Below are 24,322 nucleotides of genomic sequence, written 5' to 3'. Positions count from 1 at the left end.
TGTTTCTATCCGCCCACGGACAGGTGAAACTGTTACCTGCTGTTTCCGCCCTACAGCTGTCGAGATCTCACCAAAGGAAGCCCAAAGTGGACAGTCTCACATTTACGTAGCATAAACTTAAAAGGACATTTCTCCACATTCTCCCATTATTTCTGTTGAGCACGTAGAGGGAAGGGATATTTTAAAATACAGTCTTTATGATTCTGGCAAGCAAAGAGCAATTTTACATATCAAGTGTTTTTTTTATTTCTGTATCTCGGTATAGTTTTGATAAAGGCTGTAATCTTCAAGCTGGGGTTTCAGGCTTTAATTCATTTTAACACTACTACAAGTTGCAGTTAACAACTTAAACTGAGAAAGTTGTTAAAGTACGAGCGTATACTTACTTGTGTGAATTTTGGCATTATAGGATCGTCTCAAATTAGACACGGCTGTATTATAAACTTTGACCACAAATATCTTCCTTTTCAAAGTGATCTGCTGGAATTTCATAGTTTCCTGAGATCCACATTTCATCTGCAGTGATTTTTGCTGGTGGTGATTTTCCACCACAGACATTATTTCTTCCTGACCTGACATTAAAGAATCAGAATCAGAAGTAGTTTATTACCATTGTCAATGAGGGTTCACAGACTAGAATGTTTCTGTTAGATAAATCTGCGCATGTGTTTATCATTAATTCACCAATCAGTAGCATTAGTTATGTCATGGTTCTTTTTAATACCATTTATAATCATTTCCTTCATAATCAATACTCAATATAATCATAAAGTATGTGACAATCGTATATCTGTTATAAGCTGACTAGACTGAAGAAGTGAACACTTTGTGTTGTGAGAAAGAGCTATCTGCTCAAGGTTGGAGTCTTCATGTCTGGGTGATTTACGCATGTACACGTTCTTATCTGCTAATAAAACCAGGGGGGTCGGGGGGATGTTTCTCTGAGAATCAACGAAGCAGCTAGAGAGCAGCTTCCATCCTTGCTGAAAGAGAGAATACTAGTCTCGTTTCTTGCCGCTAGACAAATAAACGTTTATTGGGTTGAATGTTTGGGGCTTGGCTCTGATTTTCTCACTTACAGTGTCTCAAACCTGACAGTTTCTTGGTGTAGTTCTGTAGCAAAGGTCACATGTTCTAATCTTTTTACACAAGTTAACGCAGTTCTCAGACACTTATATGAAATATGTGTGCCAGTCTTTTGTCAAAATAGCAAACAGATGCTGCAGGACAGCGTCCCTCATTTCTGTCTCAAACAGATGCTGCAGGACAGCGTCCCTCATTTGTCTCAAACAGATGCTGCAGGACAGCGTCCCTCATGTCTGTCTCAAACAGATGCTGCAGGACAGCGTCCCTCATTTCTGTCTTAAACCGATGCTGCAGGACAGCGTCCCTCATTTCTGTCTCAAACAGATGCTGCAGGACAGCGTCCCTCATTTCTGTCTCAAACAGATGCTGCAGGACAGCGTCCCTCATTTCTGTCTCAAACAGATGCTGCAGGACAGCGTCCCTCATTTCTGTCTCAAACAGGTGCTGCAGGACAGCGTCCCTCATTTCTGTCTCAAACAGATGCTGCAGGACAGCGTCCCTCATTTCTGTCTCAAACAGATGCTGCAGGACAGCGTCCCTCTTTTCTGTCTCAAACAGATGCTGCAGGACAGCGTCCCTCTTTTCTGTCTCAAACAGATGTTGCAGGACAGCGTCCCTCGTTCCTGTCTCAAACAGATGCTGCAGGACAGCGTCCCTCGTTTCTGTCTCAAACAGATGCTGCAGGACAGCGTCCCTCTTTTCTGTCTCAAACAGATGCTGCAGGACAGCGTCCCTCATTTCTGTCTCAAACAGATGCTGCAGGACAGCGTCCCTCTTTTCTGTCTCAAACAGATGCTGCAGGACAGCGTCCCTCGTTTCTGTCTCAAACAGATGCTGCAGGACAGCGTCCCTCGTTCCTGCCTCAAACAGATGCTGCAGGACAGCGTCCCTCGTTTCTGTCTCAGATGCTGCAGGACAGCGTCCCTCATTTCTGTCTCAAACAGATGCTGCAGGACAGCGTCCCTCATTTCTGTCTCAAACAGCTGCTGCAGGACAGCGTCCCTCGTTCCTGTCTCAAACAGTTCCGTTAAAACTAATGTGCGTGCATGTGCACGTTTCGTACTGTGAAGTCACAGTATGTGAGATTTCTTCCAGAAGCGTTTCTGTACTTTGCTACAGAACTACAAAAACTACGCAGGATTGACTGGATAGTTTATTTAGCTGTTTTTTGGTTAAGGACTCAAACCCTCTGAGTTAGTGTAGAAACATGGGAAAAGTGAGTTTTTCACGATCTGGGACGTTTAAGACAAACTAATCAGGGTTAAAAACACAACATTTCTTGGCTAAGTTTAAATACACCACACAAATATATCCGGTAATCTTTAAATTGCATCATCATGGTCGCTTTTCTGGATTTATTCTCTGTTTATACGGCAATTTAAAGTGAAATTAACCCATATTAAGCTTTGGAGGAGTAAAGCTCAGGTGACTGATCACCCCTACGTTAGCTCACATGCAGGTCTGGCTCGTCATCTGGTTTCGCTGCCAGAAGAAATCCCACTGAAAGATAAGCCATGTTCTATAACTGGACTTCCTGTCTCCTCTGCACCAGGATGATGGTGACGGGCTATAAGCGTCCCCTGGAGGAGAAGGATCTCTGGTCTCTGAACCCTGAAGACTGCTCCCACAGAGTGGTTCCACATCTGATGACTCGCTGGAACACCGAGTGTCAAAAGGTCAAAAGGTCAGCAGATCAATATATCAGGAGATGAGTAGTGCTGGGGCAGATACGCAGAGTGTTGCCTTGGTCTGCCCCTGCCCCTACTCGATACTCGATTTTAGCTGCCCTCTGACATTAAGCTGCAAGCCAATAAACGGAGTGGGATTCATTTCACAGGCGGATTCTGTTCTCGGTCTCAACCAACCTGTAACTGACTTCTCTTTACCTCCGGAGGAGATTCTGTTCTCGGTCTCAACCAACCTGTAACTGACTTCTCTTTACCTCCGGAGGAGATTCCGTTCTCGGTCTCAACCAACCTGTAACTGACTTCTCTTTACCTCCGGAGGAGATTCCGTTCTCGGTCTCAACCAACCTGTAACTGACTTCTCTTTACCTCCGGAGGAGATTCTGTTCCCGGTCTCAACCAACCTGTAACTGACTTCTCTTTACCTCCGGAGGAGATTCTGTTCCCGGTCTCAACCAACCTGTAACTGACTTCTCTTTACCTCCGGAGGAGATTCTGTTCTCGGTCTCAACCAACCTGTAACTGACTTCTCTTTACCTCCGGAGGAGATTCTGTTCTCGGTCTCAACCAACCTGTAACTGACTTCTCTTTACCTCCGGAGGAGATTCTGTTCTCGGTCTCGACCAACCTGTAACTGACTTCTCTTTACCTCCGGAGGAGATTCCGTTCTCGGTCTCAACCAACCTGTAACTGACTTCTCTTTACCTCCGGAGGAGATTCTGTTCCCGGTTAGCAACGTAACTGAAGAAGTTACAGATGGATCTTGATGACATTTTCGGGAAATTTGTGACGATCCGGAAGGGATTCTGGATCACTTTGACATTTTCATTAACATTGCAGTAAATTGAGCTTCAAAATTTGTTCCTCAATATCTCAGTTGATTATTGGCCGATGTTTATTGAATTTGACACAATGTAGGGTGGGGGATCTCGATCTTAAAATCGAGTTTCATCCAGATTGCGGATATTATTGAGATTGTTCTTAAAATGTGGGTACACTTGCGTTTGGGCCGCTGTGCATTTAATATTAGAGCTAGAGATCTTTAACAAGCACCATTTTGTAGCTGAGTCGGTCCCACATCGGAGCATCAACGGGTTTGTTGCCCCCACCAAGGAGGTTCTGTGTTAGACGATGTTTGTTAGCAGGATTACAGGAAAACTGCTGGATGGATCTTGATGAAAAAAAGTCTGAAGATGGGCCTTGGTCTAACTTGGATCCCGCTAGATTTTGAGAGCGATCCGGATACCCGTCTGGATTTTATTTATTTTTTATCTGGATTTTCCCATTTACTTATAATGGAGCCTTTAAAAAAACAAAAACAAAACATATCTTGTAAAATCTGCATTCAATTCACTCACAAAAATTACAAGCACAAAGGGGTCCAATATGAACTATCATGAAACATGTCAGGAAGGAATATTAACTTTAACATTAAAACCCATTTATGTATTCAAAAATCAGTTAAAATACACCAACTCTGATTCACTTTGACGTTTCATGGTTGGTGTATAAAGATACCAAGAACAATTTAGAACCTTCTGGTGCTGATCCAGATCACCATGTGGACGGTGTAGATCCAGTTACAGTAATACCTCGACATACGAGTGTAATTCCTTCCTGGACCGAGCTCATAACTCAAATGACAAATGTTTCCCATATAAAATAACAGAAAAATTAATCTGTTCTGGTCGTCTAAAAAACTTAAATCAACGCTAATAACGATGGAAAACGCGTTTTTAATTGCTATATAAACGCACACACACAAAATGATATGTTAAATTAGAATAGTTGTGAGTTGTACCTTTGAGACAGATGGTAACGGGGAGGGAGGGAGTGAGTTGGATGGTACGTAGACTTTATGCAGTAATTGTACCTGTAAGGTACTCTTACATGAACTTCTCCTGCATACTCCGTTGCATTTCTCACTCGCACTCGACTGCCACATGCCTGTGCCGTACGCAAGCATGCAGATAAGGAGGGCACTTATAGCGCGCTGTTGCCCCTCGGGGGTGGTGGTATGGGGGGGTTATTGCACAACTCAACAGCATACTATATACTGAATGCAACAAAGTAAAGAAAAAGTAAACTAAATATTTAACGCGAGGATGGGAAAGCTCGTGGCATTTTGATCTCGCGAGATCTTGTGGTCTCATCCCGACAAAGAATATTCACAAATACGGCCGGAGTCGCTGAATGAGTGAAGCGCGCTCGCAGCGCTCGGCCATCTAGTGGCAGAATCTGGAAGTTGCTCAAAGTTATATTTGCATATCAAAGCAAGATTTAGCTCGTATGTCGAGATATTACTGTACGAGGGGAATGAGCTGCTTGGTGGAGGTTTGCACTCCGACTGATTTTCTAGAGTTAATTTTATATTCAATTTTTCAATGGCAGACATTTTGTGTGGAAATACGGTCTTGGACTGAACATTTTAGAATGACCAGTTAGGATGGGGGGGGATCACAGATTCTTATCTCAGCAATTCTATTTCCAGAATGTGACTGCCTCTCCTTCTGTTCTCTCCCCCCCAGGGCAGAGCAGAATCTTCTTTTCTCTCCTACGCGCCCCCCCCACGATGAACGTAAAGAGGACCGAGCTGTGGAGGAGTCTGAAATCCTGATTGTAAAATCCTCCCTGAAAAAAAAGGAACCATCCCTCTTCAGGGCCTTGTGCTTGACCTTTGGGCCTTACTTTCTCATTTCCTGCCTGTATAAGATCGTCCATGACGTCCTCGTATTCACTGGGCCTGAAATCTTACGGTAAGTAACGTTGCTTGCGCTGTGCTACAGCAGAGGTCCCCAACCACCGGGCAGTGGCAGGACAAAGGTTGGGGCCCACTGTGCCACATGACAATATAGCGCTGAGAGGCCCAGTGCATCCTGTCAGGGCTGCTGACGCCGGCGTGCTGCCTCCGCTTTAACAATTAAAAATAGTGCTGCTGTAGTCGAGTGTGGGGAGAGATGGTGACCCAACATAATGAAGTCTGCATGCAAAGGGCGTTTTGAAACAGGACGGTGTTGAGGCTATTTATAAAAATCCTGTGTTCAAGTGAATGAACATCTAACTGAGACATAGTAGTTCTGCCTCTGGAAGGCTTTGTGTTCTCGACAGCATCCTTCTGCTTGAGGATGGTACACATTGTCGGATGTACTCCGCTCGTACTGGCGTGTCCCATCACTTACGGACACCACGGTCACATTGAAGGATTCTTGCTTCATCTCCATCTTCATCATCGTCTTTTCTCCTCGCTGCCATCCTCACCGCTCGCTTTCTTTGGACCCATCACCGATCAGGAATACTCAGCTGCAGCCGGAATCAGGTCAATACTTGAAACGCAACATGGAGACGAGGACGGGCGGTGGAGACCACCTGAGCTGGACCAGGGAAGCGCTCGGACGTCTGGAGGGTCGCCCGTATCTCTAATTCATGCTCGTGTCTCGGAACACTCGTCTGTCGAGGTGTTGTAGTACTCGTCATTTCCTCCCTTACCATCGTTGGGGGAGTGAGCGAACGAAATGTCTGCCTTGCAGTCGGTTTGCTACGTCATGTTGTTGGTTTTTGTATACGTGTGTGTATTTTGTGTACATCTGTCGGACCCCGTCTAAAACGATGAGGGTGTTCACTTCCTTCTCTCCGTCCTGTCTAGGCTCCTCATCCACTTTGTCAAAGATACCAGTGCCCACTCTTGGCAGGGCTACTTCTACACTGCGTTGCTCTTCTTAAGTACTTGTCTGCAGTCACTCATCCTGCAGAAGTACTTTCAGGTCTGCTTCATCTCAGGCATGCGTCTGCGTACTGCCATCATTGGAGCTGTCTACCGGAAGGTAAAATAAACTACTTAAATGCTGCATAAAAATAATTTTAGAATACCTGTTCCTGTGGTGATGAAGGCTATGAATATGCAGTAATGAATGACTGGAAATACTTGGTATATATATTTTTATATTTGGATCTGAGCAGCGACTGCTCACTGTTTTCACCCTGGAAGAAGTGATTTATCTAATTAACAATGATAATTAGATCTTTGTGTAACCCGTTATTTGTACAACTTGATTGTGTTCATTGTCAGCTGTTGACACACTTCAGTTGTGAACAGTTAGAACTTCTGGCGCTAACGTTTTCCTCCCTGGATCTGCGCTTTCAGGCCTTGGTTATAAGCAGTGAGGCGCGCCACTTGTCCACAGTGGGAGAGATTGTTAATCTGATGTCCGTAGATGCTCAGCGCTTCATGGATCTCCTCACCTACCTGAACATGACATGGTCAGCCCCTGTGCAAGTGGTGTTGGCCCTCTACTTTCTCTGGCAGGTAGGCTAACGGAGCAGCCACCGACGGCCTATGCAGCTGGAGGTTCACCATTATAGTCACCGAATCGTGATATTTTTATTTGTAACTTGTCGACTACAGATAAAGTTACAGCGAGCAAGCGCTTGGACTTTATAAGTTGTTGCGCTCCGTTTTGGCTCGTGGGGTTTATTTTTTATTATTATTATTTTTTATTTATTAATTTGTTTCAAGCAGAATAAAAATTAAAAACAAAACAAAATTATACCTTTTTGCGTACAAGAAACCGTATATCGACTAAAGAAACAAAAACCCAACAAATATGTCCAAAACAACCGCCAAAGTTCATGTACACAAAAATAGCAATAATACATTATGTAGTGCTTGAAATGGAGTGGGAAGAAGAAAAACTTATTAAATCCCACCCCCATAATACAACTGTTATTTCTCATCTATTGGAAACCCAGCAATGGGTTGAAAAGTGAATGCAGATACGCCAGATATACTGGATTGATATAAACTTATGTATTAACATAAACGTAGCCAAACATGAGGAACAAACAAATGAACGGAAGAGACGGAGCCAACGGGCGCTCACAAAGCTATGAAATTAATAAAACAAAAGACGCCTTAAGATGGCAAACGCCACTGAAAAGACTTCCTGGAATATCCTGCAAAAGCTAACGACTAAAATGTTTCACTCAAAGGCGGCTAAAATAGTTCAGCGTGAAAGGAAACGATCAATACATGGGGGAGTCCTAGCGCATCTAAAAGAGTGACAAGGACAAGACCATAAGTTCTTTTTTTTATTATTCTTTGTGGGATTTTCTGTGTTCTGCAGTTTGCATGTGTTTAGGATGCTGATGAGATGTTTAACGTGACCCATTAACCGCTTCCAATCAAATGGTGAATTAAGTACTCTGTAGGTTTCATAGGTTTGTAAATCTGATTGTGATGAAGTCACTGCCTCACCATCATCAACCTCACCACAGATCAGTTGTTGTTTTTGGGACTCCTATAATGCCAGCAAAATAGATTAAGGTCCTGTTTATGAAAAGGCATAGGCTTTTACGAAGATTAGCGAGGGTGAAGTTAGAAAGGCCATGAAGAGGATGAAGAATGGGAAGGCAGTTGGCCCGGAAAATTTACCTGTGGAGGTATGGAAGTGTCTAGAAGAGGAAGCTGTATATTTTTTAACTGGGTTGTTTAACACAATCCTAGAGGGGAAGAAGATGCCAGAGGAACGGAGGAGAAGTGTTCTTGTGCCCATTTTCAAGAATAAGGGAGACATACGGAGTTGTGGAAACTATAGAGGGATGAAGGTAATGAGTCATAGGATGAAGTTATGGGAAAAGGTGGTTGAGGCTAGACTAAGGACAGAAGTAAGTATTTCTGAGCAGTAGTATGGCTTTATGATGAGGAAGAGTACCACAGACGCAATGTTAGCGTTGGGACTAGCAATGGAGAAGAACAGGGAAGGTCAGAAGGAGCTGCATTGTGTCTTTGTAGATCTAGAGAAAGCCTATGACAGGGTGACAGAGAGGAACTGTAGTACTGCACGAGGTACTGTGGTACTGCATGAGGAAGTCTGGAGTGGCAGAGAAGTATCTCAGAGTAGTTCAGGACATGTAGGACGGTTGTACGACAGCGGTGAAGTGTGCAGTAGGAGTAACGGGCATTTAGTGGAGGTGGGATGCACCAGGGATCAGCTCTGAGCCCCTTTTTGTTTGCCGTGGCGATAGATAGAATCTGTGCCGGTAAAGTACAATGAGATGCCATGACTTGGTATTCTAAAGAAGAATGTGCTGCCCAGTGTCAGAAAGCTTGGTCTCAGTCACAGGTCATGGGTCTTGCAACACGCAGCTAAAAACACCCGAGAAGATGAGCCCTGATCCGTGGAAGGAACTGGAACGTGCAGTCTGGAGAGGGCACCCTCCAAACCTGAGACAACTGGAGCAGTTGGCTCGTGAGGAGTTTTCCAGAATGAGAGGTGCAGAGGCCTCACTGACAGTTGCAGAAATCGTGTGATTGCAGCGATTGCCTCAAAAGGTTGTGCACCTAAATATTAAGTTCAGGGCACCATGTTTCTTGTCCAAGCCTGTTTCATGACATCTGGAATGTCTGATTTTCATTGGTTAATCATTACTTTTGTCAGCTTCAAATGATTTCTTTGTGGGTTTTTCCTTTCATTAACCGAGGGACACCAACCATTTTGTCCACGTCTGTAGGCGTGACCTTTGTACCGCGGGCTCCCACCCCAGCGTGGCCCGAGTTAGCTGCCTGCCGTTCAGATGATGGTTTGTGTACGTGTGTTAATTTGTATTTCCTTTGTGTGTTCTGTGCTTTGCAGACCCTGGGACCGGCTGTTTTGGCTGGAGTGGCGGTGATGGTTCTGATGGTTCCCGTTAATGCTGTCATCGCAATGAAAACAAAAACCTATCAAGTGCGACTTCTACACAAAAATTGTAAAGCAGTGCATCGTTTAATGACTAGGTCGACTTCTTGACCTTTCCCATCCTTTTTGGTGTTCATGTAGCTCATTGTGCATCACCAATGGCGGCGTATCCTAGCAACACATTCATTCATACACACATGGAGCGTGAGCACAGCCAAGGGGCCCTCATTGGAACGGCATTTTAACGTAAGTTAAAGACACGGCGCGGTTTAATTTTGTGAATGTTTTGTGCGTTTGTGTTGGACAGATGTCTCAGATGAAGAGTAAAGACAGTCGTATTAAGCTCATGAATGAGATGATGAACGGCATCAAGGTGTTAAAGCTGTACGCCTGGGAACTGGCCTTCAAGGACAAGGTGTCTGAAATCCGTGAGGGTGAGCTGCAGGTCCTGAAGAAGGCCGCCTATCTGGGTGCCATGTCCACCTTCACCTGGATCTGTGCACCTTTCCTGGTGAGCCGAGCGCAGGAAGACACACGTGCACCACAGCTGACTTATCTACTGCCAGGCCATAATTATGGACATGATGTAAATCTAGCGTTGCAAAAACAAAATGACGCTGTAACACATTTTCACTTCACGAGAAGTTTGGATGCAGTTAAATTACATCCGAGATATGTTACTGGTTCTTTGTTACTAAAATATTGTGGAAGAAAAAGTAAAGAAAAACAGTCGGCTACATCTGGAGCTGTCCAGTGCTGATCCTGAAATGACGTCTTTTCCGTGGCATTGATTCGGGGAATGTTCTTTATCTTCCCCACTTTGGTTGTTTTTTTGGTTTCTGCATGTCCATGACAAGACAAGGTGGTGGCTTTTTGGTTTTGCTTTGATTTTGTATCGATTATCTTTGTTCCTGCGTGATGATTGCATTTGAATGGAACTTTTCCACATTATTAGATGTTAATTTATTCACATCACAAACTTTAGTTCATACTTATGATTTTTCTCATTTACAGTTTGGCTTTATCTCTAACAATTATTAAGTTACAACCTTTTAAAATAGTGACATCAAACCTGAATATATTATTGTAATTACTGTGGCGGCTAAAGAGTTAAATAAAAAAGAATAGTTATTTAACAGCATGTTAAGGAGTAGTTACATTTATTTTACATTAAATTACATTACATTTAGTTACATTTTTACTGTGTTACGGTTTACGTTTGGCCTTTGGAGGGCAAACATAACGCTAATGTGACCCTTGGAGAACATGAGTTTGACCCCCCTGCTCTGACTCATCAGGAGCTGCTTTTTTGGGGGGCTGGCCGTTGGCAGATGGAGCCCCATTCACAGCGCTGCGATCTCTCTGCTCCTCCAGGTTGCCCTGTCCACTTTCACTGTGTACGTGATGATGGATGAAGAGAATGTGCTGGATGCCCAGAAGGCCTTTGTCTCTTTGGCACTCTTCAATATCCTCCGTTTTCCTCTCAGCGTGCTTCCAATGGTTATCAGTAGCATTGTGCAGGTTAGTGTTCCCACAGTGACGGAATTAACACTCATTAACCCACTCAGTGCCGGCCGTGCGCTCGGTGCGGTGCTACTGTAACTCACCACGGTCGCTGCGGTTGCTGGTTCAGTCTCTGCAGCCGGATCAGTGCCTGACTAAAGTTCACCTATGAGGTCACGAAGGAGGAGCAGACGAGCCATCTCTTGAGCCTCGAGGCCCCTCAGTAGTTTACTTCTGATAAAGTCAAAGACGAATTTAAAGTTCCACGTTGGTTGCATCCTCGCTGGCCCGCCTTCCATCTTATCTTTGCGTAGCGTTGCTAGCTCGCGGAGCAGGACTGGTTAGCTGATGAAGCTGCTGCAGATCTCGGAGGGCAGCCGTCTCTCTCACTCTTGAAATATTTGGGAAACATCTTTGCGATAATATTATAGTATTTCTTCTGTTGAGCTACTTTTAGAGTTACTTTTTGATTTGTTTATTGCAAAGAAAGAGCTGATAAAATAGATTCTGCCACCGAGCATAATATATACAATGAGGGTTGGATAGCATTAACACAATATCATTTTTGTATGCAAACCAGTAAATCTGACGTACACTCATTCTGAAACACACACGTGTGTCAGCACCGTGGGCGGGTCGAACAGAACTACGTTAGCGTTGCTGACGCCATTAATAGAAAATCTTTCCTGCTTCCAGGCCAGCGTGTCGTTGACGCGTCTGAGGGTGTTCCTGTCGCACGAGGAGCTGCAGGAAGACGTGGTACAACGCAACACGGATGCAAGCTGTGAGCCTTTTCCTTCATCCTCTTCTCGTCTTCTGTTGTTGCCTCCTTCTCAGACTAATCCCTGCTTTCACGTTATGCCGCTGTGCATTGTGTCTACGGCTATAGGAGCATGCCTCCTCTACCGTATTCTGTGTATTCATCTATTATGGGTTTCGTCCTGTTCGTAGCCCCGTACAGTATCTCTGTCGCGGACGGAGTCTTCAGCTGGACCAGAACTCAACCGCCAACACTCAAAATGTAAATGTCCTCTCTTCTTAGCTCCAGTGCCTCGACAAAAAAAAAAAATGGGATGCAATATTTAAAATCGTTTCATACTGCTCATCGATTTCGATGCTCGTCTGAATTATCGATGAAAGTGATCAATATGGAAAGCAACTTTTCAGAAGAACATTAAGCATTTCATTTGCCTCTAAGAATGTTTCCCAAAATATCCCAGTAGAACATTAGATGCATCTTAAACTATTCACACACTTTCTAAAGTGTTTGATTATAGCCAGTTTGCTGCGTACGAAATGAAGCCGATCCCTGTATCAAAGCGATCGGCGTAAAATCTGTGTCTGCAGGCTGAACGTGTGCATCCCGGACGGCTCTTTGGTGGCGGTGGTGGGACACGTGGGCTCGGGGAAGTCCTCGCTGCTCTCGGCCCTGCTCGGAGAGATGGAGAAAATTCAAGGAACTGTGGTTGTCAAGGTGGCTGCTCTCTTGGGTGGGGGTGTGTTGAAAACTACGCTAAACACCAAGCAGCAGCAGGAGGCGATGGGTTTCTGATCGCTTTGACAAGCAGAGAACTGTAGAGAAGTTGCGTCACATTTCCACCTCACGAAGGCAGGACATCGCGTCACAGCTCGGCCGCTCACGGAGTTTAGATTTTTAAAGAAGAATCGGAATCGATTTTATTGCCATCTCTGAATAATCAGCAGAAGATTGTGTTGAGATTTGATTTCGACTTTGTTAAAGCTGACCAAGTCTTGACATCACCCAGCAGATTGATTTAGTAGTTTACAAGAAATAAAGCTGATAAAGCGTTTGTGAGTTTTGAAGGTAGGTCTGATTGGGGGGTTGCGGGGGGGGGGGGGGGGGGAATTCTGTTCAACAATTCCTAATATTGCACAGCCGTGGACAGCTGGAAAATTGAATCGGAGTCTCTCATGTTCTTAGGAGCTTCTTCTTGATTCCGGATCATCAGGGACAATGAATTTGTTCTGTCGGGGGCCGTGTGGGGTTCATTCTGCAGGGCTTGGTGGCGTATGTTCCCCAGCAGGCCTGGATCCAGAATTCCACGCTGAAGGACAACATCATGTTTGGTCAGGAGAGACGAGAGCGCTGGTACGAGCGTGTGGTGGAGGCGTGTGCACTGCAGCCGGACGTGGAGATCCTCCCCGCCGGGGACGCGACGGAGATCGGAGAGAAGGTATCGGCCCTTCATCACGTGGGCCTTTTATCCGTAGAGCATATGTGTCAAACTCTAGGCCCGGGGGCCAATGTGGCCCGCAAGAGCTTTGTGCAGACATTTGTTTTTGTAAAATGCTGAATCAGAGTTGATGTGTATTTGTAACTGATTTCTAATCTGTAAATGGGGTTTTAATGTTAACATTAGATATTTGTTGCTGACTCCATCCTGGATCCGACCCAGATGATATTCAGTGGTGAGATAGAGCCCCCCCACCCTACATGACTGTGTTAAATTCCCTAAATATCGGTCAATAATCAATGGAGATATTGAAGAACAAATTACAGACAGACGCCGGCGATTACATAACCTCGGCGGATATTTTTACAGCAGTAAGGTATCGATATATTTTTAGAACTATGCAATTGCATATGTAATATTTATAATTTAATTAAGTATGTAGTAGTAAATACAGTTATTTAGCAGCATGTTAAGGAGTAGTTACATTTATTTACATTACATTACATTTAGTTACATTTACAACTGGCCCTTTGAGGGCAACCGTAATGCTGATGTGGCCCTCGGACAAAATGAGTTTGACACCCCTGCCGTAGAGTGTTACAAAGGTGGCGTTTGGTTTTTGTGGTCGTCTGAATTTAAAGCTTGGGACAGGCGAAAATGACAGCCTCACTGTTGACTCGGTATTGACACCATGTCATTTCGTGAATGGAATGCGCCTTATCGCTCAGATTATTGTATTTTGTTCATGCGCTGCCAGAATGGCTGGTTTATTGCGTGCACTGTCGGCGCCATGGCGGGACCGGATGAGACGCTTCAGTTGAGTGTCTTTGCTGTGCAGGGAGTGAATCTCTCTGGAGGACAGAAGCAGAGGGTGAGCCTGGCCAGGGCGGTCTACTGTGACCGGCAAGTCTACCTGCTGGATGACCCTCTGTCAGCTGTCGATGCTAATGTTGGAAAACACATCTTTGATCAAGTCATCGGCCCGCAGGGACTGCTGAAGGGCAAGGTATGTAGGATGGGGGCTGATTAGACAGGAGCATTTAATGCAGTTTCTTTTTGCTGCTTGTTTTTTATTCACACGTGGTGTATTGGTGTTGTGGAGAGGTACAGCATAGACGCAGAATAAACCTCCGCCAAGCAGCTCACTCCTCTCCTAATTGGATTCACACCAAAAATGATCGACTTTCCATTTTTAGATTCAATGACCATAAAGCACACCCAGCCAGTGAATTCACATTGACATAATTGGTTCAGTAGTTATTCAGAAACTTTCTCGGCAGCGGTAAAGATATATATTTAAGGTTCTAGATTGTTCTTGGCGTCTTTATACACCAACCCTGAAAAGTCAAAGTGAATCAGAGGTGATCCATAAACGGGTTTTTAATGTTACAATCAGAACCAGGAGCCATTTTACATGATGGTTTATATCGGACCCTGTGGAAACCGTGAACGCAGAGACCATCCCTTCACCTTTCGGCGGGTGGAACCAAAGATCTCAAGCTTGGACTCATCAGACTGAAGCCCGGATTTCTGCTGCTCTAATGTCCATTCCTTGTTTCTCTTCTGCTTGTTGCTTTTCCGTATTGGTGGTTTCTTCGCAGCGTTTTACCGTAAAGGCCTCCTCTGACCCGAATGCAGAGATGAGTCTGCTACTAGGACTCTGTGTGGCTTTAATCTGGGCTCTAATCTGAGTTTGTGATTTCTGAGGCCGCATGGTGACTCGGATGAACTTTTCCCCTCAGCAGCAGAGGTGACCCTTGGTCTTCTTTTCCGGGGGCTGGCCTCTTGTGAGCCACCCCCACCCATTCTGACAGTCACAATTTACCATACTGAAAATGCAGCACCTGATAGCTGCGTGTGCTGACTTGCAATCACTGATTTTATGATCACACAGGTCTGGCTGTGTTGTGTTGTGTGTGTGCAGACTCGTGTGCTGGTGACCCACGGGCTGAGCTACCTTCCCCAGGCTGATTTGATCTTGGTCATGGTGGAGGGAGAAATCACAGAAATAGGCTCCTACCAGCAGCTGCTGGCTACAGACGGCGCCTTCGCTGATTTCCTGCGGACCTACGCTTCTGTCGACCGCTCTGAGACAAATGGTGAAACGCGCTGAAGCAGCAAACTAAAACTCTGTGTCTTTATTCCTGTTTCATGTCCCTAACATGCAGGAGGTTTAGCTCAGCTTCTATGTGCATGCGTTATTTGATAGGTTCAAAGTTAATGCACAAAACCTATATACATATGGAAAGAACAGACAGAGATTAATGTATTTGATACTCGCGAGGGGAGTTTGGACAGAGGAGATCCCGGTTACAATCTACCTAGGAAAGTTCTCTGCTCATCTCCGGGGTTCCTCAGCCATGCCCCTCGCCTTTTATTAGAATCAGAGGACCCTAGTTACATTAGTCCTGCCTCTCTGTGGGGAGGGGGGAGATATAGAAACAGAGGCAGGACAGCAGATAACACATCCTGTTGTTGTCACATCTCGTCCTTTCTGCAACCGCTGGCCTAGTCGAGTTTGCCAGGTCAGAGCGCCCTGACACGAAAGTGTTCCGGTTGCTTCTGCAATTCTCACAAAGTACATATTTCAACAAACAGGGTTACATGATTATAGTTCTTTCGAACTGGATAAATGAAGATGGAATACTTGTCAATAATATGTGAATAATAATAATATGATAATGGCAGTGCGATAAAACAAGTTTAACTCCAACATTATTCCTTTTTTTTTTTTTTTTGTATCGTCGTTGCTGAATTCATGGTGGTAGCTTGCTTTCAGTAATTGTTAGCGCGAGGAATTGAATTAATTCAGTGCATTTTTACAGCCCCGTTTTTTACTATCTTCTGGGGTGATGTTTACCGATGACATCGTGGTGTGTAGCGAGAGTGGAGAGCAGGTTCAGACTAAACGGGAGACGATGCTCTGGGATGAAGGGGAGTTAATGCCAGTAGGAGCAGCATGGAGTAGGTTTGTGCGTTGGATGATCGTACCTCTCAGACGCGGTGCGATGGAGCAGATCTCGCTACTCGCATCCAGCACGGAGGGAAGACTTTCAGAGTGTTCCCAATCAACAATAAGAAGATGTCAGCTTTTCTACGCTTCTCAGCCCCGTCCCAACAACAGATTTACGACCATTGGATCCTCCGCCACACGAGATGGCAAAGCTTGATGTCTGCTGGTAGGGAGATTAATGAGGACAGGATTAGTTACGAACATGTTAAAGAGACGACTCGTGCAGATGAGGGATCCATTCTGCGTAGGGGGAGGGATGCTGTGGGTGGAGCCACCAGGTAGGAGGAGAGGCAGGCCAAAGAGGGGGGGTTCATGAATGTAGTGAGGGAGGACATGGTGATTGATGGGAGGGTGCAGAAGCAGATGGAGACAGATGATCTGCTGTTGCGACCCCCCATGGGAACAGCCCAAATAAATCTGTTTGTATTATAAGTACAATGCAGACAATAATCAAAGAACTACTTTTGTCAACAAAAGTGCTCTCCGGACTCTTGCTGGAGCCCTCGTTCAGCCCCTTTTTGACTACGCTAGCACCTCCTGGTATTCCAACATCAAAGTGTCCCTGAAAACCAGACTCCAAACCTCCCAAAACAAACTCATTCGGCTACTTCTCAATCTGGGGCCCATGACCCACCTTCTTCCGAGCCATTTTGCTAGCCTAAAATGGCTCAGGGTAGAAGACAGGGTTAAACAACTCAAAATGGGATTGGCATTTAAAATAGTCAATGCAGCTCTGCCCTCAGTCCCCTCAATCCCTGCATACCTGAATAAACACCTCCACAGATTTAGTGACACCCACAGCCACAACACTAGAGGGAGCTCAAACAACAACCTGATGACACCCTCCTATAAGACAAACATGGGTAAATCATCTTTTTATAATACTGCCCCCCAAGGGTGGAACTGTTTGACTCCTGCCCTCAAAACATGCACCTCTTTGGCCTCCTTCAAAACGGCCCTAAAAATACACCTTTCAGGGGGGCAGAAACGGAGAAAGTCATCACGACTCTCTCCAGATCAACTTCCTCCCCCCCTCCCTTTTTTGTCCACCTACGTTGTACATATTATGTGTCTTTTTAATTTATTGTTATTTTGCATCTATTTAGTTTTATTTGTGTTGTTAAATGTCGATGATTTATGTACGAAGGACTTTAAACGGAAACAAGACCACGAGGGCTTTTAGGTACATGCTACTGTTTGATTGTACTTGTACTCTAACATTCTATCTAATAAATATATTCATCTTCATTATCATAACTCGGTAACATATTTTGTGTTTTCTTCATTTAGAATCCGCACCAAAGAGTGGATCCAAAGGAGCGGAGAGCTGCAGTGTGGCTGCTGCTGATCAGTGAGTGAACCAGGATGATGCTCAGCTTTACGTTTGCAGGCAGTGGATCTTTATTGACGGTACTTCTCTGTAGGCGTTGCCACTCTGTGAGCCGACGCCAGGTTTGACTCAAGTGTGCCAAGCTGGATTCATCAGTCTCCCTCAAATGATTCTCTCCTGATCACATTTAAAGAGGCAATTGTTCATAAGATTTAATGATTGACATGGTTTAGGATTGTAAAATGACCCTGACGTGGAGCCTGCTCAACTTGATTGTTTGACCTGCAGTGCTAGTCCTGCCATCAAAAACAACGTGTGCAGTGCCAGTGAGCAGATCAGAACTGAGTTTTGTAAACCCTAATAATTATTTTAAGTACTTAACAATTACAAAATACTTTTTTTTTTTTACCTTCGTAACTTATCAAATCTATGTGACAGACAATAAGGACATGTTTAAGCTTGACACTCTAAAATAATATTAATGCGGTGACTCTTCTTTGTAGTTGGAGCATGTCAGAACCGCATGAATTCTATTTGGACCGTCAGATATATGGTGGATGCAGTGAATTTTTTTTAACGCCTTTTTTGCATATTGCGGTTCACTCATGAGGCTTATTAGGTAATCGTACAGTGACTTGTAGGAGTTGCTCATCTGTGGCGCGTCTTGTTCCATGCCTAATTTGCAGATCAAATGTCAGCAGTGTGTCCCAGCAAGCTCAAATGGACACAAATGACAAGCTGCCCAGCAAGAAAGCCAAGAGCCCTGAGTTGGGCAAGCTGACGGAGGCTGACAGAGCTCGCACTGGACGGGTAGGTAGAGGCTGGACATGCTCCGACGAGAAACGATTCAGCTTCACGTAGCCATGTCGCGTATAAAACGGCTTCAACCAAACCCTCTCAACCCTCCCCAGGTAAAGCTGGCTGTGTTTTGGTCCTATCTGAAAGCCATCGGCGTGCCACTGTCCTGCATCAGTCTGCTGCTGTTTCTCGCACAGCATCTACTCTCCTTGTTTTCCAACTACTGGCTAAGCCTTTGGGTCGATGACCCAGTGGTTAATGGGACTCAGCCTAACAGACTGATGAGGCTCGGCGTGTACGGTGGTCTCGGCCTGTCCCAGGGTGAGGGGAGAGAAAGGCGCAAACTTCAATTTGGCATAGTATCACCTTGAGTTGTTGCTTGTGTATAGCCAGAGACTCAACAGAGATCATAAATTATGAACTGAAATAGTGTGCTCAGAAGATGGAAGAATTATTTTGAGGAATTAGTGATTGAGGAAAATAAGAGAACAATGGATAGTAGAGGCAGGAAGTGATGAAGATTAGCAAGGGTGACGTTAGAAAGGCAATGAAGAGGATGAAGAATGGGAAGGCAGCTGGACCGGACGACATACCTGTACATACGATTCTTCACCTCCTTTCCACATTCTCTCCATCACTCTGCTCTGTTGACCCGAGGTACCTGAAGTCCTCTCCCTTCTTTACGTCTATTCCTTGTAGCTTCACTGTCCCCCCTGGGACCTTCTCATGTACACACATGTACTCTGTTTCACTCCTGCTCACCTTCATCCCTCTCTTTTCTAGAGCAGACCTCCACTTCTCTAGATTCTCCTCTACCTGCTCTCACTGCAGATCACAATGTCATCTGCAAACATCATATTCCAAGGAGCTTCCTATCTCACCTCATCTGTTAGTCTATCCATCACCATGGCAAACAAAAAGGGGCTCAGAGCTGATCCCTGGTGCGTCCCACCTCTACACTAAACTCCCCTGTTACTCCTACTGCATACTTCACTGCTGTCCTACATGTCCTGAACTACTCTGAGATACTTCTCTGCCACTCCAGACTTCCTCATGCAGTACCACAGTACGTCATGCAGTACTACAGTTCCTCTCTGGGCACCCTGTCCTAGCCTTTCTCTAGATCTACAAAGACACAATGCAGCTCCTTCTGAGCTTCCCTGTTCTTCTCCATTGCGAGCCTCAATGCTAACATTGCGTCTGTGGTACTCTTGCTCATCATAAAGACATACTGCTGCTCACAAATACCGTATTTTCCGGATTATAAGTCGTGGTTTTCTTCATAGTTTGGTCGGGGGTGCGACTTATAAATCGGAGCGACTTATATATGCTTTTTTTTACAAAATCTGTGAGCGCAGAGACAGTAGCCTACACATTTCTATAACAGGTGTTACAGGGAACTCTGTGACCCGTCAGAATCTGTCGCGGTTTCTGGAGGTTCAGAGTTATCTGTCACACCTGTTATCTAAAAACACAAATTAGAAGGGCTGATTGAAAATGGCGCCGAAAAGAAAGTCATATTCCGCGGCTTACAAACTTCAGATAGTGAAATATGGAGCCGAAAACGGCAATCGAGCAGCAGAAAGAAAGTTTGGAGTGAGCGAAAAACTTGTAAGGGACTGGCGAAAAGCGGAGGTTACGCTTACTGAAATGAAGAAAACAAAGAAAGCTAATCGCGGGCGACAAGCTAGGTGGCCGCAGTTGGAGGAACGAGTTCACGCATGGGTGCTTGAACAACGTGCTGCTGGGAGAGGTTTGTCAACGGTGCAGTTGCGTCTCCACGCCCAAGTGGTTGCCAATGAGGTGAATATAAACGGCTTTGCGGGAGGACCTTCTTGGTGTTACCGCTTCATGCAACGCAAACGCCTCTCTATCAGAGCAAGGACGACACTGTCCCAAAAACTGCCAGCGGACTTCCAAGCCAAGGTTGACAGTTTCCGCGCGTTCATTGAAAAGCATGTAAGTGATCACAACGTGACACCGGATCATATTATTAACATGGACGAGGTCCCCCTCACTTTTGACATCCCCATGGGCCGAAGTGTTGCAGAGAAAGGGCAAAAAAGTGTGAATATCGTTACAACTGGTCATGAGAGATCACACTTCACAGTGGTGCTGGCATGTTGTGGAGACGGATCAAAACTGCCACCGATGGTCATTTTCAAACGAAAAACCATGCCAAAAATCCAATCCTCCTCAGTTGAAGTCGCCGTGAACGAGAAAGGGTGGATTGATCAAGAAATGATGAACTTGTGGCTTACAAAGTGCTACAATAAGCGACCGGATGGCTTCTTTAGAGCACGCAAAGCTCTGCTTGTGATGGATAGCATGAGAGCGCACATCACACCACAGTTAAAAAATAAATTAAAAGTTTTCAACTCCATACCTGCCATCATCCCTGGAGGCTTAACCAAAATACTCCAGCCACTTGATATCTCCGTGAATAGGAGCTTTAAGTCAATTTTGCGTAACCTGTGGGAGCAGTGGATGACGGATGGAGAGCACAGCTTCACGGCAACCGGGAGAATGCGCCATGCAACTTTCCTGGAGGTCATTGAATGGATCGACAAAGCATGGGCTTCAGTGACAACCGCAACCATCCTGTCGGGGTTCAGAAAGGCTGGAATAATTGGAACTACAACTGACGACGAGTCTGATGTAAGCGACGTAGAAGAGGAAGCGGCGTCTTGTCTACCTGCCGAGTTGGGGGAGTTGTTCAAAAGTGACACCGAGGATGAAGATTTCCTTGGATTTCGTGATTCGGAGTAAAACCTGATATTTTGGTAAACGTGTTAGCATGTTCTTTGTGCTATATGTTGTTTGGTGTTGGATTTTATCAAATACATTTTCCCCAAAAATGCGACTTATCCTCCAGTGCGACCTATATATGGTTTTTTCTTCTTAATTATGCATTTTTTGGCTGGTGCGACCTACAATCCGGAGCGACGTATAATCCAAAAAATATGGTACTTACTTCTGCCCTTAGTCTAGTCTCAACCACTTTTTCCCGTAACTTCATTGCATGACTCATCAGCTTTATCCCCCTATAGTTTCTGCAACTCGATATGTTGCCCTTCTTCTTGAAAATGGGCTCCAGCACACTTCTCCTCCATTCCTCTGGCATCTTCTTCCCCTTTTAGGATTGTATTCGTATTTATTTTTTACATTAGAAATTCTACAGCCGCCTCTAAGAGACACTTCCATACCTCCACAAGTATGTCGTCCAGGCCAACTGCCAGAGTGGTTTGTGTTGGGGAGGACGATGCAAAGGACAGGGTGAAGAGGAGAAAGTTTATTTGCTGTGGCGACCCCTCTCGGGGCAAGCCAGAAGTGCAGTAGTGGTAGTAGGTTGTTTAAAGCATAACAAATCAAGTAAAGACTCGTCAGTCGTACAGATGGTGTGTTTGTTGGACTTCACTCACCATGTCGTTTTGCATTGTATGCTGTCGTTCAGGTGTAGCAGTTTTTGGTTACTCCCTCTCCGTGTCAATTGGGGGCATCCTGGCATCCCGCTACCTCCACCAGTCCATGTTGTACGACGTCCTACGCTCACCTATTTCCTTCTTTGAACGGACTCCGAGCGGCAACTTAGTGAACCGCTTTTCCAAGGAGATCGACACGATTGACACGTTGATCCCCAACATTATTAAGATGTTCATGGGCTCCTTGTTCAGTGTGTTGGGAGCTTGTGCCGTCATCCTACTGGCCACGCCGCTGGTAGCTGTCATCGTTCCTGTTCTTGGCCTGCTTTACTTTTTTGTGCAGGTTAGTCTGAGGGTGAATAATCAAAACAAAACAAAAACCAAACCAGCTGTGCTGTAATTTACTGATCTGACTGAAAATGTCCAACGTGTTCGTCTTTCCATCGTCCAGAGGTTTTATGTTGCGTCGTCTCGCCAGTTGAAGCGCTTGGAGTCGGGCAGCCGTTCACCCATTTACACGCACTTCAATGAAACGGTGCTGGGAACCTCGGTGATCCGAGCCTTTGGCGAACAAGAGCGTTTCATCCGAGAGAGTGACCAGCGTGTGGACCACAACCAGAAGGCCTACTACCCAAGCGTAATAGCAAACAGGTTCGGGCACAAGGACAATTTCTATCAAAACTCATTCCTATTGTTCCTCAAGAGTGCATGAACTTGTATGAATGGGTGAATGCTGGCTTGTGTATTAGAGCTCTGAGTACTAGGACAGACTAGATCATCACTGTATGAATACTAATTCGGTGCACGTACAGTGCAGACTAACTTGTTTGACAGTGCAGTTATTCAAATTGATTTATTTACATATTTCAAAATACCTTCAGTATTAAGAGATGAACTTTATTGATCCCTCTGGGGAAGATTCACCGTCACAGCAGCAATATAAAGGGAAATGTAGTGAAACCCCAACTGCAATGCGATAGTTGTATAAATTGCGGAGAGCTGGTTCTGTCGGGTGACCTCTTCTTCTACCCTTCGTTGTGCCACATGCTTCCTGCAGTGACTCTGTGTTTGTGCAGGTGGCTTGCAGTTCGCCTGGAGTTGGTAGGAAACATCATTGTGACGTTCGCTGCTTTGTGTGCCGTCATCGCCAGAGAGAGCCTCAGCCCGGGCATCACAGGCCTGTCCATTTCGTACGCCCTCCAGGTGTGAGCAAACACAAGACGGCTTCGTGCTTTCATGTTAATGTAGTAAGTGGGCGGCACTTTTAAAGCGCTTCTCCACCTTCGCGGTGCCTAAAAGCACTTTACAATTTGGCCTCACATTCACACACTCTTTCACACTCCAGTGGGCGACTGCTGCCGTGCAGGGCGCTGTCAGACCCACTGGGAGCACTTTGGGGTTCAGTGTCTTGCCCAAGTGATGTGTGGACAGTCAGAGGTGGGATTTGAACCCCGGCTTACTGATCACTGGAAGACCCCTCTCTGCCAACTGAGCCGCAGCCGCCCATGAATCGGGGGTGGAGTGGTACATCTGAGACTACAGGAGAAATATAGAATCATCTCCATGCAGGGAACAATATATTCTGGAATGGTAAGTGAAAAGGCAAGGTCTTTTAATACTTGCTTTCCTCTGTTCCCTGTGCAGCTGACTTCCTCTCTCAACTGGCTTGTGAGGATGTCCTCTGATGTGGAGACCAACATTGTGGCTGTGGAGAAAGTGAAGGAGTACAGCGACACAGAGAAAGAGGTGAAATGAAATCCAAATGAGAGAGCTCCAAGGTTATAGGTCGCTGGAGGAACGATGCATGGGCTGGACTTTCTTCAGCCAGCAGGCGATTCAGTTAGCTGCGTGATAAGTACAGATGTTGAGCTCAAAGCTGCACACAGCACTGCACTTCGTGCTGGGTGGCATTGTGTATATATGCGTTGTTACGCTGAGTGTAAAAGTAGGTTTAGCACAAGTACTAAACCGAAAATGGTAATAGGAGTCGGGGTATTCTGCCCCACTGCGAGTGTGTTTAGCTGTGGGACCTTCATGTGGCTCTTTTAATGTGCGTTGTCTGACCACCAGGCAGAGTGGAAACACACGCCCTCCAGACTCCCTCCGGCGTGGCCCACCGATGGCTGCATAGACTTCAGAGGATTCAGTCTGCGCTACCACAGCAATCTGGAGCCGGCCATTTGTGACATCACCATCAACATTAAGGGAGGAGAGAAGGTCTCTTCCCTGACCCTCACGACACATGAGCGAGTGGTGAACTTACAATGAAAGGCTCTTTCATTGTAATTCACAGATTGTGTATATCTGTGTACGTGTACAGTAGGGGTGGGTAATATATCGTTATTAACTCATTGAGTGCCAGCTGTTTTCAGCTCAGCTATTTGCTGAGTGCCCCAGTTTTTGCGTATTTTTCCTGATTTTCCAAGCTCCAAAATGGCGATCTATCAAAAGAAAGAAAAAAAAATGTTCCGGAATTATTTGCCGTTGAAGAGACGCAGATTTCAATTTCAACGTTGGCGGTGAATGTTTGGGTTTCAAAAAACGTCTTTCTGAAATCTTGTGATGTCGTGCGAGGACGCCATCGCCCTCCCCTGGTATACAGTGCATCTGCAGTCT

At 45.4% G+C, this 24,322-nt stretch overlaps 1 protein-coding gene across 1 annotated transcript in view; it reads left to right on the top strand.

The window, feature by feature from the left end:
• The window catches only part of abcc1 (ATP binding cassette subfamily C member 1 (ABCC1 blood group)), a 39,504-nt gene that overhangs the window by 7,842 nt on the left and 7,340 nt on the right, over positions 1–24,322 (top strand). The window contains exons 7-27 of the mRNA XM_068749514.1: positions 2,639–2,770; positions 5,300–5,527; positions 6,415–6,592; positions 6,913–7,074; positions 9,401–9,493; positions 9,753–9,956; positions 10,820–10,966; positions 11,645–11,732; positions 11,900–11,969; positions 12,296–12,422; positions 12,967–13,143; positions 13,982–14,149; positions 15,068–15,242; positions 17,447–17,507; positions 18,173–18,296; positions 18,398–18,605; positions 21,739–22,049; positions 22,158–22,357; positions 22,783–22,909; positions 23,351–23,452; positions 23,777–23,923. Of these exons, the coding sequence (XP_068605615.1) occupies positions 2,639–2,770; positions 5,300–5,527; positions 6,415–6,592; positions 6,913–7,074; positions 9,401–9,493; positions 9,753–9,956; positions 10,820–10,966; positions 11,645–11,732; positions 11,900–11,969; positions 12,296–12,422; positions 12,967–13,143; positions 13,982–14,149; positions 15,068–15,242; positions 17,447–17,507; positions 18,173–18,296; positions 18,398–18,605; positions 21,739–22,049; positions 22,158–22,357; positions 22,783–22,909; positions 23,351–23,452; positions 23,777–23,923 (3,229 nt within the window). The remainder of the gene's footprint in view (positions 1–2,638; positions 2,771–5,299; positions 5,528–6,414; positions 6,593–6,912; positions 7,075–9,400; positions 9,494–9,752; positions 9,957–10,819; positions 10,967–11,644; positions 11,733–11,899; positions 11,970–12,295; positions 12,423–12,966; positions 13,144–13,981; positions 14,150–15,067; positions 15,243–17,446; positions 17,508–18,172; positions 18,297–18,397; positions 18,606–21,738; positions 22,050–22,157; positions 22,358–22,782; positions 22,910–23,350; positions 23,453–23,776; positions 23,924–24,322) is intronic.

This window comes from Brachionichthys hirsutus, chromosome 16, assembly GCF_040956055.1.
Source record: "Brachionichthys hirsutus isolate HB-005 chromosome 16, CSIRO-AGI_Bhir_v1, whole genome shotgun sequence".
NCBI lineage: Eukaryota > Metazoa > Chordata > Actinopteri > Lophiiformes > Brachionichthyidae > Brachionichthys > Brachionichthys hirsutus.
Note: the sequence above shows the minus strand (reverse complement) of the source record. Positions and strands in the feature narration are given on the sequence as shown.